This window comes from Megascapheus bottae, chromosome X (assembly GCF_031878675.1).
Source record: "Megascapheus bottae isolate mThoBot1 chromosome X, mThoBot2.hap1, whole genome shotgun sequence".
NCBI lineage: Eukaryota > Metazoa > Chordata > Mammalia > Rodentia > Geomyidae > Megascapheus > Megascapheus bottae.
Window position 1 is genome coordinate 105,752,017 of NC_143547.1, and position 14,296 is coordinate 105,766,312.

The following is a 14,296-nucleotide window of genomic DNA, read 5'->3' on the forward strand; positions in this document are numbered from 1 at the left end:
TTCCAGTGTTTGTACTAGTTTATATTCCCACCAACAGTGCAATAGAGTTCCTTTGTCCCACTTCCCTGCCAGCATTTGTTGCTGTTGTTTGAATTCTTGTTGCTGGCAAATCTAACTGGGATGAAATGGAATCTCAATGTTCGTTTCATATACATTTCTCTTATGGGCAGGGATGTTGCATATTTCCCCGTGTGTTCCTTTGCCATTCTGAGAATTTCTCTTTATCTCCATTGCCCATCTGTTGACTGGTTTGTTAGTTTTAGAGCAGTTCGTTTTTTGTGGGTTTTTTTTTTTTTGCCAGTCTTGGGCTTTAGCTCAGGGCCTGAGCACTATCCTTGGACTTTCTCAAGATTACAGCTCTACCACTTGAGCCTCAGCACCACTTCCAGCTTTTTTTCTATGCATGTGATAGCAAGGAATTGAACCCGGGTCTTTGTGCATGCTAGGCAAACACTCTACCACTAGGCCAAACTCCCGGCCCAGCAGTTAGTTTTTTGAGGTCCCTATATATTTTGGATATTTGGCCTTTGTTTGATATATTACTGGTAAAGACCTTCTCCTACTCTTTTGGCTGTCTTTCTTTTTTGTGGGTTCATACGACTTGAACTCTGGGCCTAGGCGTTTTCCCTGAGCTCTTCAGCTCAAGACTACTGCCCTACCCTTGAGCCAATCCCACTTCCCATTTTCTAGAGGTTATCTGGAGATAAGAGTCTCAGGTCCTTTTGTGCCAGGTATGGCTTTGAACCTTGATCCTCAGATCTCAGCCTCCTGAGTAGCTGGGATTACAGGTGTGAGTTACTGCGCCCAGCTATGTTGGCTTTCTTTCTAGCTGAGTAATGTTTACTGTACAGAAACTTTTTATTTTGGTGTAACCCCATTTGTCAAGTCTCTCTCCTATCTGCTATGCCCTAGGACCCTTTGTAGAGCTCCCTACATATGCCTATAAGTCCTAATGTTTCTCCTCCATCTTTCAATAGTTTGTGCTTCAGGTTGGATATTGAGGTCTTTGCTGCACTTCCAGTTGATGTTTGTACATGGTGACAAACAGGAATCCAGTTTTAGTTTTCTACATATGGATGTCTAGTTTTCCCAACACCAATTACTGAAGAGGTTTTAGTCTACTGTGCATTTTTAGCTCCCTTGTCAAATATCAGATAACTATGTATAACTATCATAACTATTTTGAGGTTTTCTAGTCTGTTCGTTGATCTCTGGGCCTATTTTTGTTCCAGCACCAAAATGTTTTTGTTATATATCTCAATAAGAACATGAGGTCTAGAATTGTATTATATTTTAACAGTCTCTTTAACATATCTTTCTCTTCTGATATATTTGGGTCCTTTAAGGAAAAGTATATTTTCATTTTATTTGTGAAAACAAGATAAATGACATCTTAGTAACCCTGTTTCTACTAGATTTCCTCAGTGTATATTATATCCAGGCTCAAAGTTTTCTCTTTAGCATTTTTCAAGTTTGTAAATAAAGTCTTGTCCCTACAATAATTCAGAAATTGGCCAGCAGTGTGGCCCAGGGGTAGAGTGCTTGCCTAGCATACACAAAGCTTTGGGTTCAATTCCTTGGTACCACATAGCCAGAAGTGGTGCTGTGGTTCAAGTGATAGAGCTCTAGCCTTGAGAAAGCCCAAGGACAGTGGTTAGGCCCCGAGTTCAAGCCCCAGGACTGACAAAAAAAGAATTTATCAAAACAGAAAAATAATTGTAAAGTAACAGCAATTGAAACATAAATCATAATTAATATTCCTCTAACTCATTTGGCAAAGTTCTGGAGTAGTTTTTGTTACAGACCATGACCATTTGTTTTCATGTTACTTTGTTACTAACATAAAGTTATTTTATTCCTTTAGTCTTACACATCTGGACTCAGTAACCAAGATACATAATGGCTCAGGTAATGTTTGTTTCCTTCATTCTTGACTAGAGTGATCTCTGTAATACTTACCTGACAGAAGCAAATTTAAGTGATGAAAGTCATGAATACCAGCTATCTTTTATTTTCCTTTCTCAAGAACTTTGCTGATTTTTCTCCCAACATTTCTCTTTTTTCCCAGTCCTGGGGCTTGAACTCTGCCTGAGCACTGTACCTGAGCCTGTTCATGCTCAAGGCTAGTGCTGTACCACTTTGAGCCACAGCTTCAATTCTGGTTTGTTGAGTGGTTAATTGGAAAGAAGGGTCTTGTGGGGACTTTCCTGCCTGGGCTGGCTTTGAGCCATGATCCTCAGATCTCAGCCTCCTCAGTAGCTAGGATTACAGGCGTGAGCCCCAACATTTCTTTTGAACCCCAGATAACTGTAAAATGCAACTAACAGTAAGACAAGAGGAAAGACTGAAAGAGATTTATTCATGATAGACTAACTCAGTGGTATATTGGCATATGTCTAATAACTATCTCTCTGGGAGTAAAGAGAGTTTTGATTCACTGTGTTTACGAGTTTCCATGATATAACACTAGCATGGCAACTCAAATATAACTCATTGTCATGAGCTGGTTCAGCACAGTAACACCAGCCAATAGACAGATAATATGAAAGGCACAAGAGAAGGGAAGATTTTTTCATGTTAACAGAGAAAAGAAATCCAGTTTATTGCTAAAGAGCAAAAAGCCCAATACAATGTACAAAGACCCTTTTAGCCAATATCCACAATTCTAGGGCTATAATAACTTCTTTAAGTAACCCTGATGCCCTAGCGATTCTGTAAGGTCTTCCCCATTTTTTGGCAAAGTGATGAGTGACAAGGAATAAACACTTTCAAATGTGACAGCCAATTACTTTATAAAGAAAGGGAGACATGGCTTGGTCCATCTGTCTCATCATTTCAATGGCAAAGGGATAATGTTGGATAAAAATAGTAATTTAGCAAGTATAATGCTGGAGGGCCAGGAGTTTGGCCTAGTGGTAGTGTGCTCAAAGCCCTAGCATGCACAAAGTCCTGGGTCTGATTCCCCAAAGCCATATACACAGAAAAAGCTGGATATGGCGCTGTGGCTCAAGTGGCAGAGTGCTAGCCTTGAGCAAAAAGTGTCCAAGGACAGTGCCCGGGCCCTGAGTTCAAGCCCCAAGACTGGAAAAAAAAAGTATAATGCTAGAGATATATTATATATAAAGTCTTGAAATTTGATTTGTCATGGGGGGGGCCCCACCACCTCCCCCTGGGGGCCTTTTTTATTTTCTGAAAATCACTGCTGGGCATGCTGTCCTCGCTGCTGGGGGCAAATGCCCCACCTCCTGCACCACTCCTGCTGCTGCCTGGGTAGGGGGAAAGGGAGACATTGTGCCTGTAATTATTATACATGAATTCATTTTTTTAAGTATAATACTGGGCTGGGAGTTTGGCCTAGTGGTAGAATTTTTGCCTAGCATGCACGAAGACCCAGCTTCAATTCCTCAGTATTACATATATAGAAGAAGCCAGAAGTGCCTAAAGTATAATACTGGGCTGAGAGTTTGGCCTAGTGGTAGAATCTTTGCCTAGCATGCACAAAGACCCAGGTTCAATTCCTCAGTATTACATATATAGAAGAAGCCACAAGTGCCGGGTGCAGTGGCTCACACCTGTAATCCTAGCCACTCAGGAGGCTGAGATCTGAGGATCCCATTTCAAAGCCAGCCGGGCATGAAAGTCTGTGAGACTCTTATCTCTAATTAGCCTCCAGAAAACCGGAAATGGGGCTTGGCTCAAGGGTAGGGTGATAGCCTTGAGCTGAAGAGCTCGGGGACAGCGCCCAGGCCAAGTTCAAGCTCCATGATCCATAAAAATATACAAAAGAATTCTTTTCAAATTCTAGGGCCGTTGTAGCCTAAGTATAATCTGAAACCCTGTACTTATAAAAGATTGATTAAATAAAAATTGAACACTTTCTTTGGCTCCTACAGTGAGTTTAAATGCTAATTATCATATCGCACCCATTGGGAAAGATTAAATAGAGAGATGAGTAGATGAAGATGTGGGAGGAGTAAAAATCTTCCTGTTCCTGAAGTTATAGTATAATCAATTAAAAAGTAGCTTATCAGTTTAAAAGTATACATGAAATTAGAGATAACAATTCCACTTAATCAGAAAGAAGAAATTGGATGCCACTTCTCTGTCAATACAGGACTTATTAATTTAATGTATCTACTAAGATGAGTATTATGTAGCTCTTAAAAAAAGCTAGATTTTTAATTTTTTATTGAAAGATACTATGACGGGACTAGGAGTTTGGCCTAGTGGTTAAAGTGCTTACCTAGCATGCATGAAGGCCTGGGTTCGATTCCTCGGTACCACATATAGAAAAAAAGCCGGAAGTGGTGCTGAGGCTCAAGTGGTAGAGCTCTGGCCTTGAGAAAGTCCAAGGACAGTGCTCAGGCCCTGAGCTTAAGCCCAGGACTGGCAAAAAAAAAGAAAGATACTATGACATATTGCTATATTGGGGAAAGTAACACCCAAAATAATGCATATTTTTTCAAGAGTATGTTCATACACAAAGGTATCTAGAAAGATTTGTATTGTAGTGTTCTTTTCAGTAAATCATGAATTATGAGATAAGTATTTCTATTAGGCAGATTTGATTTGGCATCTGTAAGCCAAGTATTGGTGGCTCATACCTATAATCTTAGCTGAATAGAAGTGTGAGATCCGAGGATTGTAATTCAAACCAGCCCAGGTAGGAAAAAATGTGAGACTCTTAAGTCCAATTAGCCCTTTCCCCTCCCCCTCCCAACAAGAAAAAAAGCTAGAATTGTGGTTCAGGTGGCAGAGCACTAGTCCTGAACAAAAAAAAAATTTCATGGACAACACCGGGTACTGAGTTTAAGCTCCAGAATGGGCACACACACATTCTCTCTCTCTCCCTAACACACACACACACACACACACACATTGCATGTTATAGAATGTTTGTCTCACCATGAAGCTGAAAATTTATAGTAAGACATAAAAGATAATTTCCTTATTCTTTTTTTTTTAATTTTGTCAGTCGTGGGACTTGAACTCTGAGCACTATCCTTCTTCAGCTCAAGGCTAGCACTCTACCACTTGAGCCACAATGCCACTTGCATTTTTCTGGTTGTTAATTAGCAATAAGTGTCTCATGGACTTTTGTGCTCGGGCTGGCTTTGAACGGCAATCCTCATATCTCAGCCTCTTGAGTAGCTAGGATGACAAGCGTGAGCTACCAGTGCCCAGGTTGTCTCCCTTATCCTTATCCTTCTTGTTTTCTCATTTTGAAAGAGGTCCTCTCAGGTGGCTTGAATTAATGTATTTATTTCTTCAATTATACACATAACATTTGATAGGCAAATTGCTAGCTCCTTGATAGCCATTTGTAGTATGGGAAAGGCTGAGGAAAGGAGATTTCTGTGCTTTCTTAGTTCTTCTGCCTCAAGGAATAGATTTGGCCATCTTTCTGCTTTCAGCATAGCCAGGCTTCTCCCTGGGTTGTGAATGTAGGGTGTTCAGTGTGGCCTCTGAAACTGGTATTTTCTTTACCCAGCTCCTCTGTTAGAGAATATAGTTTACCAGCCCTATTTATTGCACTATTTATATTTCTTTATCCTTTTTCTGTATTCATGACTGAGGAGCTAGTGGTGGTGATGTGGGAACGTGCTATGAACAAAGCTTTTCCATAGTTAGCTCATCTGTGTTTTTCCCAAAGTGTTTACCAAGAATCTGTGTAGTCAGATGTCAGCAGTCAGTGGGCCTCTCCTGCAGTGGTTGGAGGACAGACTGGAACAAAACCAACAGCATTTGCAGGAGTTGCAACAAGAAAAGGAAAAGCTTATAGAAGAACTTTCTTCCCTAGAATAAAGCAGAATACAAAATGGGGTAAGTTTGTGCACTGAAATCTTGTGGAAACCATACATAATTCCCAGGTTATCAGAAAGTGGAACAGGTCTTTTTCTATTCTAATAGGTAAGTGGAACAGTTCTTTTTCTATTCCAGTAAGTTTTATTTATTTTTTATATTTATTTTTTTATTGTAATTAGTAAAAGGGTTACATGATATTTGCCAGATAGAAGGTGCATTAATTCACATACATTGATACCCTTTCACATGTCTTGGTACCCATTACCCTCCCCCCCATCCAGTAAGTTTTATGCATGCAATAAACATAAGATATCTTCCTGAGATTTTCACTACAGCTTTCTGAATCATTCCAACTATAATTGGCCTACAAAGAATGTAAGAGCCTTATTTTGTAAGGCCATAGGAAATAAATTGGCAAGGGATATCTGGGAGTAAATTAAAAATATTTATTTTTCTCTTTTCAAACTTGGAAGTATTTATTTTTGTTTTCAGCTATACCTATTCCCTATAATAAGCTACAGGAAAAAGTTCTTTATGTTTTGATTTTGTATTTCTGATGATTCTTGGGGACAAGTAAATACTAAATTCACCAGGATTACTTTCTTTGAGAGACATGTCTTCCTTCTCTAAAATAGGTATTCTAAGATACCAAATTTTGAATCTATATGGGTGTCCTTTTTTATCAACTAAATGAGTTCTAGCATGTATGACTGTGAAACAAGTCTCTCCTGAGCAGGAATTTTCACTGTAATTTAAATTTATTTTTCTAGAAACATTTAGAACTTGGGACGTAATAAAAATAATGCTTTAAAAAGTTTAATTCTGTGGCTGGAAGTTTGGCCTAGTGGTAGAGTGCTTGCCTAGCAAGCACGAAGATCCAGGTTCGATTCCTCAGTACCACATACATAGAAGAAAGCCAGAAGTGGTGCTGTGGCTCAAGTGGTAGAGCTCTAGCCTTGAGAAAGCCCAAGGACAGCACCCAGGCCCTGAGTTCAAGGCCCAGGACTGGCAAAAAAAAGTTTGATTCTGCCAGGCATGGTGGCTCATGCCTGTAATCTTATCTACTCAGGATGCTGAGATATGAGGATCAGGGTTCAAAGACAGACTGGGCACTAAATCCTTGAGACTCTTATCTCCAATGAATCACTAGAAAATGGAAAGTGGGGCTGTGGTTCAAGGGGTAGGGCAGTAGACTTGAGCTGAAGAGCTCAGGGACAGTGCCCAGACCCAGAGTTCAAGCCCCATGCCCCCCCCCCACAAAGTTTGATTCTAACTCTTGAGCTGAAGAGCTCAGGGACAATGCCTAGTACCAGAGTTCAAGTCCCACAGCCAACCAAAAAAAAGGAATAAAGGAAAAAAAGTTTTTTGATTCTGGCTTATGCCTGTAATCTTAGTTATTCAAGTGGCCAGGTCTGAGGATCGTGGTTCAGAACCAACCCAGGAAAACAAATCTTCCAGTTGACAAACAAAAGCCCTGAAGTAGAGGTGTGGCTCAAGTGATGAAGTGCCAGACATGAGGGAAAATCCAAGTGAGAGTATGAGGCTCTGAATTCAAGTCCCAGTACTGGTACACAAGTTTGATTACACTATTCTTGTCAAATGTAGCCACAAACAATAATGTGTCTTCAAAAGAGAGTTATGCTTCTTATATATTGAGAATTTAAGCAGAGATTGGAGAAGGTTAAAAAAAAGAAGAGATTCAGTCTCTTAAATCAGTGCTACAAGTTGTTTTGTTTTGGTTTTGGTTTAGGCATTCTTGTTTCTTCCCTAGATTATCAGAATTCTAGAAGGACTTGATTCAGAACCGCTACTCTGAAACTTATATGGAATATAGATGCTATGTTTTCTCTAGTTCTCCTCACCACAGTTCTCTATTCTTTATCTATTCTTTTTTTTCCTGTAGGGCAGGTGAAAATACCCAGAGAATAATTAAACTTAAAAGAAATTAAGCTAAATCAATTCTGATGAACCAAAAGTTCAAGACTTATTGTGAAGCTACAGTAATCTGGACGGTGTGACACTGGCAGAGGAGTCCGTGGATCAGTGCAACACAACCCGCATAGGCTCAAATAAGTCTGATCAAGTACAAACGTGATTCAGTGGAGAACGGAAAATCTTTTCAATAAGTCATGCTAAAGTAACTAACTACCTACAAGCAAAACATGAACTTCGACCTAAAACTAACATCTTGTATAAAAGTTACCTCAAAATGTATCACAGATTTAAATGTAAATGGTAAAGCTATAAAAGTTTAGAAAAAATACCATAAGAAAAAAAATCCTTAGGAGACAAATTCTTAGACAAGTCAGAAGCACAGCCCATAAAGAAAAAAAAGTTCTAACAGTGGATTTCATCAAAATTAAATCCTTGTACTCAAAGTAAGAAGAACAAGTTACATATTGAAAGAAATTATTAATATCTAATAGATGTGAAAAACACTGCTCAAGAAAAAAAAAATATCTAAAAAGTGAGTGAAAGACTTGAATAGACATTTTACCAAAATGTGTGATATGCAGATAGCAAGTCATGCCACAGTGAAAGAAGGTACTTGCACTTATCAGAAGGACTGGAGAAAAATAATGAAAATATCCACATTATCAAGAATACAAATTAATTAGCTTTTCAGTCAGTGATGACAGGAATGTAAAATAGTTATGTCCACGCTGGAAAAGACTTTGGAAATTTCTTAGGAAGTTACACATGCACTTAACCCATGACCTAACAGTTGTACTCCTGCTCATTTGTATCACAGAAATGGAAACTTCTATTGTCAAAAATTTTTAAAGCAGCTTTATTTGTATTAACCAGAAATCAAAACAACCGAAATAGTCTACAATAGATAAATGACTAAACAAATCTCTACTATGGAATACTGCTTTTTAATGGAAAAAACACAGGCTTCTAACCACATAGAATTTATATGAAAAAGCCGATCTCACAATATGTGCCAACATCACATATTGTGTGATTGCACATATTACTGAAATGTCAAAATTCCAGGAATGAAGACTGGATTAGTGGTTTCTGAAGTCAAGGACTGGATGAGGTATGACATGTATGACTTTCTAGGAGTACACAAGGAGTTCCATTGTGGTGATGGAATACTTTTGTATCTTGATTGTAGTGTTGAGTGTGTGAATTTATACCTGTGTTAAAATTGTATAAATCTATATATGCACAAATAAATGCATGTACAGCCTGGTGACAATAGTCTGTAGTATACTTAGTGGTATTGTAACATGTACTATTTTTGCAACATTCTTTAAGTCTACAGTTACTACAAAATTTTAAAAAAGCCAAAGTGTTCATGAAGAAAATAGGAGCTTTGTTTGTCAGTGTTACAGATATCATTTACAAACCTGAAGAAAGGAAGCAGGATAGAATGAACCTTGTGATGTTGAACAGAAATTGAAAGTATTGTACCACATACATAGAAAAAAGCCAGAAGTGGTGCTGAGGATCTAGTGGTAGAGCTCTAGCCTTCAGAAAGCCCAAGGACAGCGCTCAGGCCCTGAGTTCAAGGTCCAGGACTGGCCAAAAAAAGTGTGTATGTTCCTTAAGAGGAATTAAAAGTGACATCCATCCATTATCATGAGCACCCATACTACCAAGACGGTGGCTATCATGTACTATTTTCTATGAAAATTGGGATAGAAATGCTAGTCCAGAAATAAATCGCAAATGTACTCAGATGATTTTTAACAAATTAGCCAAAAATATTGGTTAGAGTAAGAGTAGTCTTTGAACAAATATCTACATGCAAAAGAATGAAATTGGAACACTACCCCACATCATATATGAACATTAACTCGAGATGTATCACACTTAAATATGAGGGCCTACAGCTATAAAAAAGCATACATGACATCCTATCATTTTTAATTCCAGGGGCTGGGGGTTTGGCCTAGTGGTAGAGGGCTTACCTAGCATGTACCATGACCGGGGTTCAATTCCTTTGTACCTCATGATTGAAAAAAGCCAGAAGTGGTGCTGAGGCTCAAATGATAGAGCTCTAGCCTTAAGAAAGTCCAAGGACAGTGCTCAGGCCCTGAGTTCAAGCCCAGGACTGGCAAAAATAAAAAAAAATTCTCTTAGCATGAATTAATTATACAGAAGAGATTTATATTTATATGTATGAATACAATGTACTTTGAACAAAACTTTTGTTCTCTTCCTTAGCCTCCTCCATCCCCCTCTTTTAAACTTTTAGTGAGCTTCACTAATATGTAGGTTTTGTAACTATATATATATATATGTATATATATATATGTTGTTGTTGTTGTTGTTGTTGTACGTCATTGGGCTTGAGTTTGGTCTGGGCACTGTCCTTGGGCTTTCTCAAGGCTAGAGCTCTACCACTTGAGCTACAGCATCACTTCCAGCTTTTTTCTATGTATGGGGTGCCCAGGAATCGAACCGAGATCTTTGTGCATGTTAGGCAAGCACTCTACCCCTAGGCCAAACTCCAGGCCCAGTAACAATATATTTTAAAAACTATATTCCTTCCATTTGTTTACCCTCTGCTTCACCCTGTCCTCCCCTGCTCCTGCAGATGATCTCTACCCTTACACACATGGCACTTTTTTGTCTAGGTTTCTTGTATAAGTGAAAACATGAAATATGCTGCCTTTCTGTCCTTCCTTATTTCAACATGACAATCTACAGATCCATTCAATTCCTACAACTGACAGTTGTATTATTTGTATTGTGTATTCATCATTTTCATCATTTGCTGGGCACTTTCTGTAGCTTGGCTAGTGTGAATAGTGCTGCTGTAAACATGAGTATACAAGTATCTATCTTGTATGTGGATGTGCATTTTTTTGGATATATGCCAGGAGTGATGTAGCAGGGACATATGGTAGTTCCATTTTTAGATTTTTTTAAATGTGAATCCTGGGGGTTTTAATTCAGGCCCTGGGTACTATCTCTGAGTATTTTTGCTCAAGGTTAGCATTCTACCAACTGAGCCACAGCTCCACTTCCCACTTTTTGGACATAAGAGTCTCAAGAAGCCAGGTACTAGTCACTCACACCTACAATCCAAACTTCTCAGGGGGACAAGATCTGAGGATCATGGTTCAAAGCCAGCCTGGCACAAAAGAACCAAGAGAACGTGAGACTCTTATTCCCAATTAACCTCTAGAAAATGGGATGTGGGGCTGTGGCTCAAGGAGTAGGGCAGTAGCCTTGAGCTGCAGAGCTCAGGGACAATGCCTAGGCCCAGAGTTCAAGCCCCACAACCAGCAACAACAACAAAGGGCTCAGGAACTTTCCTGCCCATGCTGACTTTGAGCTAAGTAGTGAGCCACCAGCACCTTGCTGAATTAATTTTTACAACAGGGATAACGCTCTAGTCTTGTTTTTTTACATGTGGGTATAGTTTTCCCAGCATTTATTGAAGAAGCTTTTATCCAATATATGTTTCTGACACCTTTTTATAAAATTGAATGGATGTATGTGGTTGCATTCTTCTGGGCATTCTATTCCATTGCTCTATCTGTTTGGTGTCACCACTGCGCTATGCTTGTTAGCATGGCTTTGTATTATAGTTTGAGTTATTTTGCCCCAAATTGCTTTGACTATTAGGAGCCCTCTGTGCTTCCATATGAATTTTTGGATTGAGTTTTATATTTCTATGAAGAACGATCCTGGCATTTTGATGAAAGTTTGTATTGAATCTATAAACTGTACAGTATTCCTCCAGTCCATAAACATGGGAGGTCCTTCCATCTTCCTATGTCTTCAGTTTTTTAGGGTTTTAGTTTTATAGCAGATACTTTGAGATCCTTTTTTAGTTTATTACTAGATGTTTATTTTTTGAAGCCATTGTGATTGGTATTATATTTCTAATTTCTTAGATTGTTTATTATAAAGAAAAGCTACATATTTTTATGTTGATGTTATATACTGCTAGTTTGCCAAAAAGTATTTCTCATATCTAAAAGCAATTTTACTGGAGTCTTTTGAGGGAGGTGAAATATCATCTGCATGTAGGGATAATTTGACTTTATTCCTTTCTCTTGCCTTGTTGCTCTGGCTAGGAATTCCAGCACTATATTGCATAAAAGAGGAGAGAACATTCAGCCAACCCACAGACTTGGCCCTGCACTGAGAATTATCTTGCAGACTGGGGACACAGATAACTATGTTTGTCCCTGCCTGGGCTTCCAACTGTTTAAACTTTTTGGTGGATCCATAGCAGACTCTCCTCATCTCCATAACCACCTCTCATGTTTGTCTGCCATCAGGTTAGCTTACTCTCAAACTGTCTGGCAGTAGATGCCTGCAGAATACAAAATATCTTTTCTTGCTTTTGGTGATAAATTCATAGTTATGACACCAAAAATATAAATAGCAAAAATAGATACATTAGACTTCACAAAAGTTTAATTTTTGTGTATTGACATCAAAACACAACTCATAATGGGAGACAATGTCTGCAAACCATGCATCTAGGACACTAATATCCAAAATACATTTACAAATTCATCCATCACCAAATAACGTGGTTCAAAAATGGCATAGAATAGGAGGTTGGGAGGGTTGGGGAAGAGAAAGCAATAGTGTTATTGTGAGAAAATACATATGTACTTCTGCAATACCATAGAAAACTTGGTGCAATTAACCCTAGTTAGTTCTAAAGAAGAGAAGAAATTAATTGGAGGAAAGTAAAATAGGTTCAGATGGGAGACTGTGGGTGTCGAGGGTGCTAATGAAGATGAATAAAAATGAATATGATTGATGTGGCTTATTTGCATGTATGAAAACCTGTTGTAATTATTTTAAGAAGCCGGAGTGGGAGGAAGAGAGAAGTAGATGGAATATAGTGAAACCCTTTTGTGCAATAAGTGTATGCTAATTAAATTTTTAAAAGCGAACACAGAATCTAACTATACATTTCTCCAAGAAATCTACACAGCTTGACAGGAAGCATATGAACAGATGCTTAACATCAGCAGATAAATATAAACCAAAACAATGAAATATCCTTGCCTACTTAGAATAAAAATGTATGCCTAGCACACAGGTTTAGTTCCAGCTATTTGAGAAACTGAGGTAGTAGGGCAGTCTGAGCCTCAGGGATTAAGTAAAAGAAAAAAGATAATAATGGTGACAATATGGAGAAATTAGAATTTGTGTAGTCCAAGTGGGAATGTAAATTAATGTAGTCAGTTTATCTGACAGTTTCTCCTGAAATTAAGCATGAAAGCAATTGCACTCCTAGATATAAATCTCAGAAAACAGGTATTAAAACTCAAATTTGTGCATGAGTATTCATAGCAGAACAATTCACAATGGCCAAAAGGTAGAAACAACTCAATGTGCATCAACTGATGAATAGAGATGTGAAATACGTTATCCTCACACCATGAATATTATTCTCACATAAGTCAAAATTAAGAATTGATGTAACTGCCACAAAATGGATAAATCTTCAACACATGCTTATGAAAGTATCCAGACACAGAAGGCCACATAATATATCTCGTATTTATATGAAATCCATAGAGACAGGCAGTGGTTCCATGCTTACTGCACATCAGAAGGAAGAGCATATATGGATGATGATTAAAATACACAGCAAGGAAGTGGCATTACAACTCAAAGTGATAGAGTGCTAGCCTTGAACAAAAGAGCTCAGAGGTGGTGCCCAGGCTCTGAGTTCAAGCTCCACAACTGACAAAAAAACAAAAACAAAACCATACCAAAAAAAACAAAATTGCCTGGAATCCTAGCTACGTGGGAGGCTGAGATCTGAAGACTATGATTTGAAGCCAGCCTAAGCAGGAAAGTCTGTAAGACTCATCCCTAATTGGTCACCAAAAGCTGGAAATAGAGCTGTGGTACAAGTAGTAGAGTGGTAACCTTGAACAAAGAAGCTCGGGTGATAGTACCTAGGCCCCAAATGGAAGCCCTAGGACTGGCGTGCGCACGCACGCACGCACGCACGCACGCACGCACACACGCACACACGACAAAAAAAAAAACCAAACATTCTGTGGACCTATTGTTTTGTATGAAGAATAGTATTGCTAAAGCCTGGAATCCCAGCTACTTGGGAGCCTCTCCTGGTAGGAATTACTTTTGAAGGCCAGTCTGGGTAAGACAACTTTGTCAGATGGTATATCAACAGAAATAGCAGGTCATGATGTTGCACATCTGTCATCTCAGCTAGAGGAGGAAATATAAATAGGATCATAGTCTAGCTCCAAGTTTTTTCAAGGGAGACCACATTTCAAAAAAACCAGAGTAAGAAGGACTGCAGATATGAATCAAGTGGTAAAGTGCCTGCCTAGAAAGTGAAACCTTGAGTTCAAGTTGTACCATGGAAATAAGATGTGGGGAGGGACTAGAAAGGGAGAAAAGGAGAGAAGGAGAGATATTGAAAAAATAATGTCCTGGGCAAGCATTGATAGTTCATGCCTGTAAATCCAAACTACTCCATAGGGTAAGATCTGAGGATAGCTTTGACAGGAAAGTCCATGTG

General features: G+C 38.8%; 1 protein-coding gene across 2 annotated transcripts in view; it reads left to right on the forward strand.

The window, feature by feature from the left end:
* Positions 1-7,783, forward strand: part of Brcc3 (BRCA1/BRCA2-containing complex subunit 3) — a 29,462-nt gene extending 21,679 nt beyond the window's left edge. For both annotated transcript variants that reach the window (XM_090326637.1, XM_090326636.1), the window contains 3 exons: positions 1,865-1,908; positions 5,654-5,823; positions 7,709-7,783. In XM_090326637.1, coding sequence (XP_090182763.1) covers positions 1,865-1,908; positions 5,654-5,805 — 196 coding nt within the window. In that variant the 3' untranslated portion in view covers positions 5,806-5,823; positions 7,709-7,783. The remainder of the gene's footprint in view (positions 1-1,864; positions 1,909-5,653; positions 5,824-7,708) is intronic.
* The last annotated feature ends 6,513 nt before the right edge of the window (positions 7,784-14,296 follow it).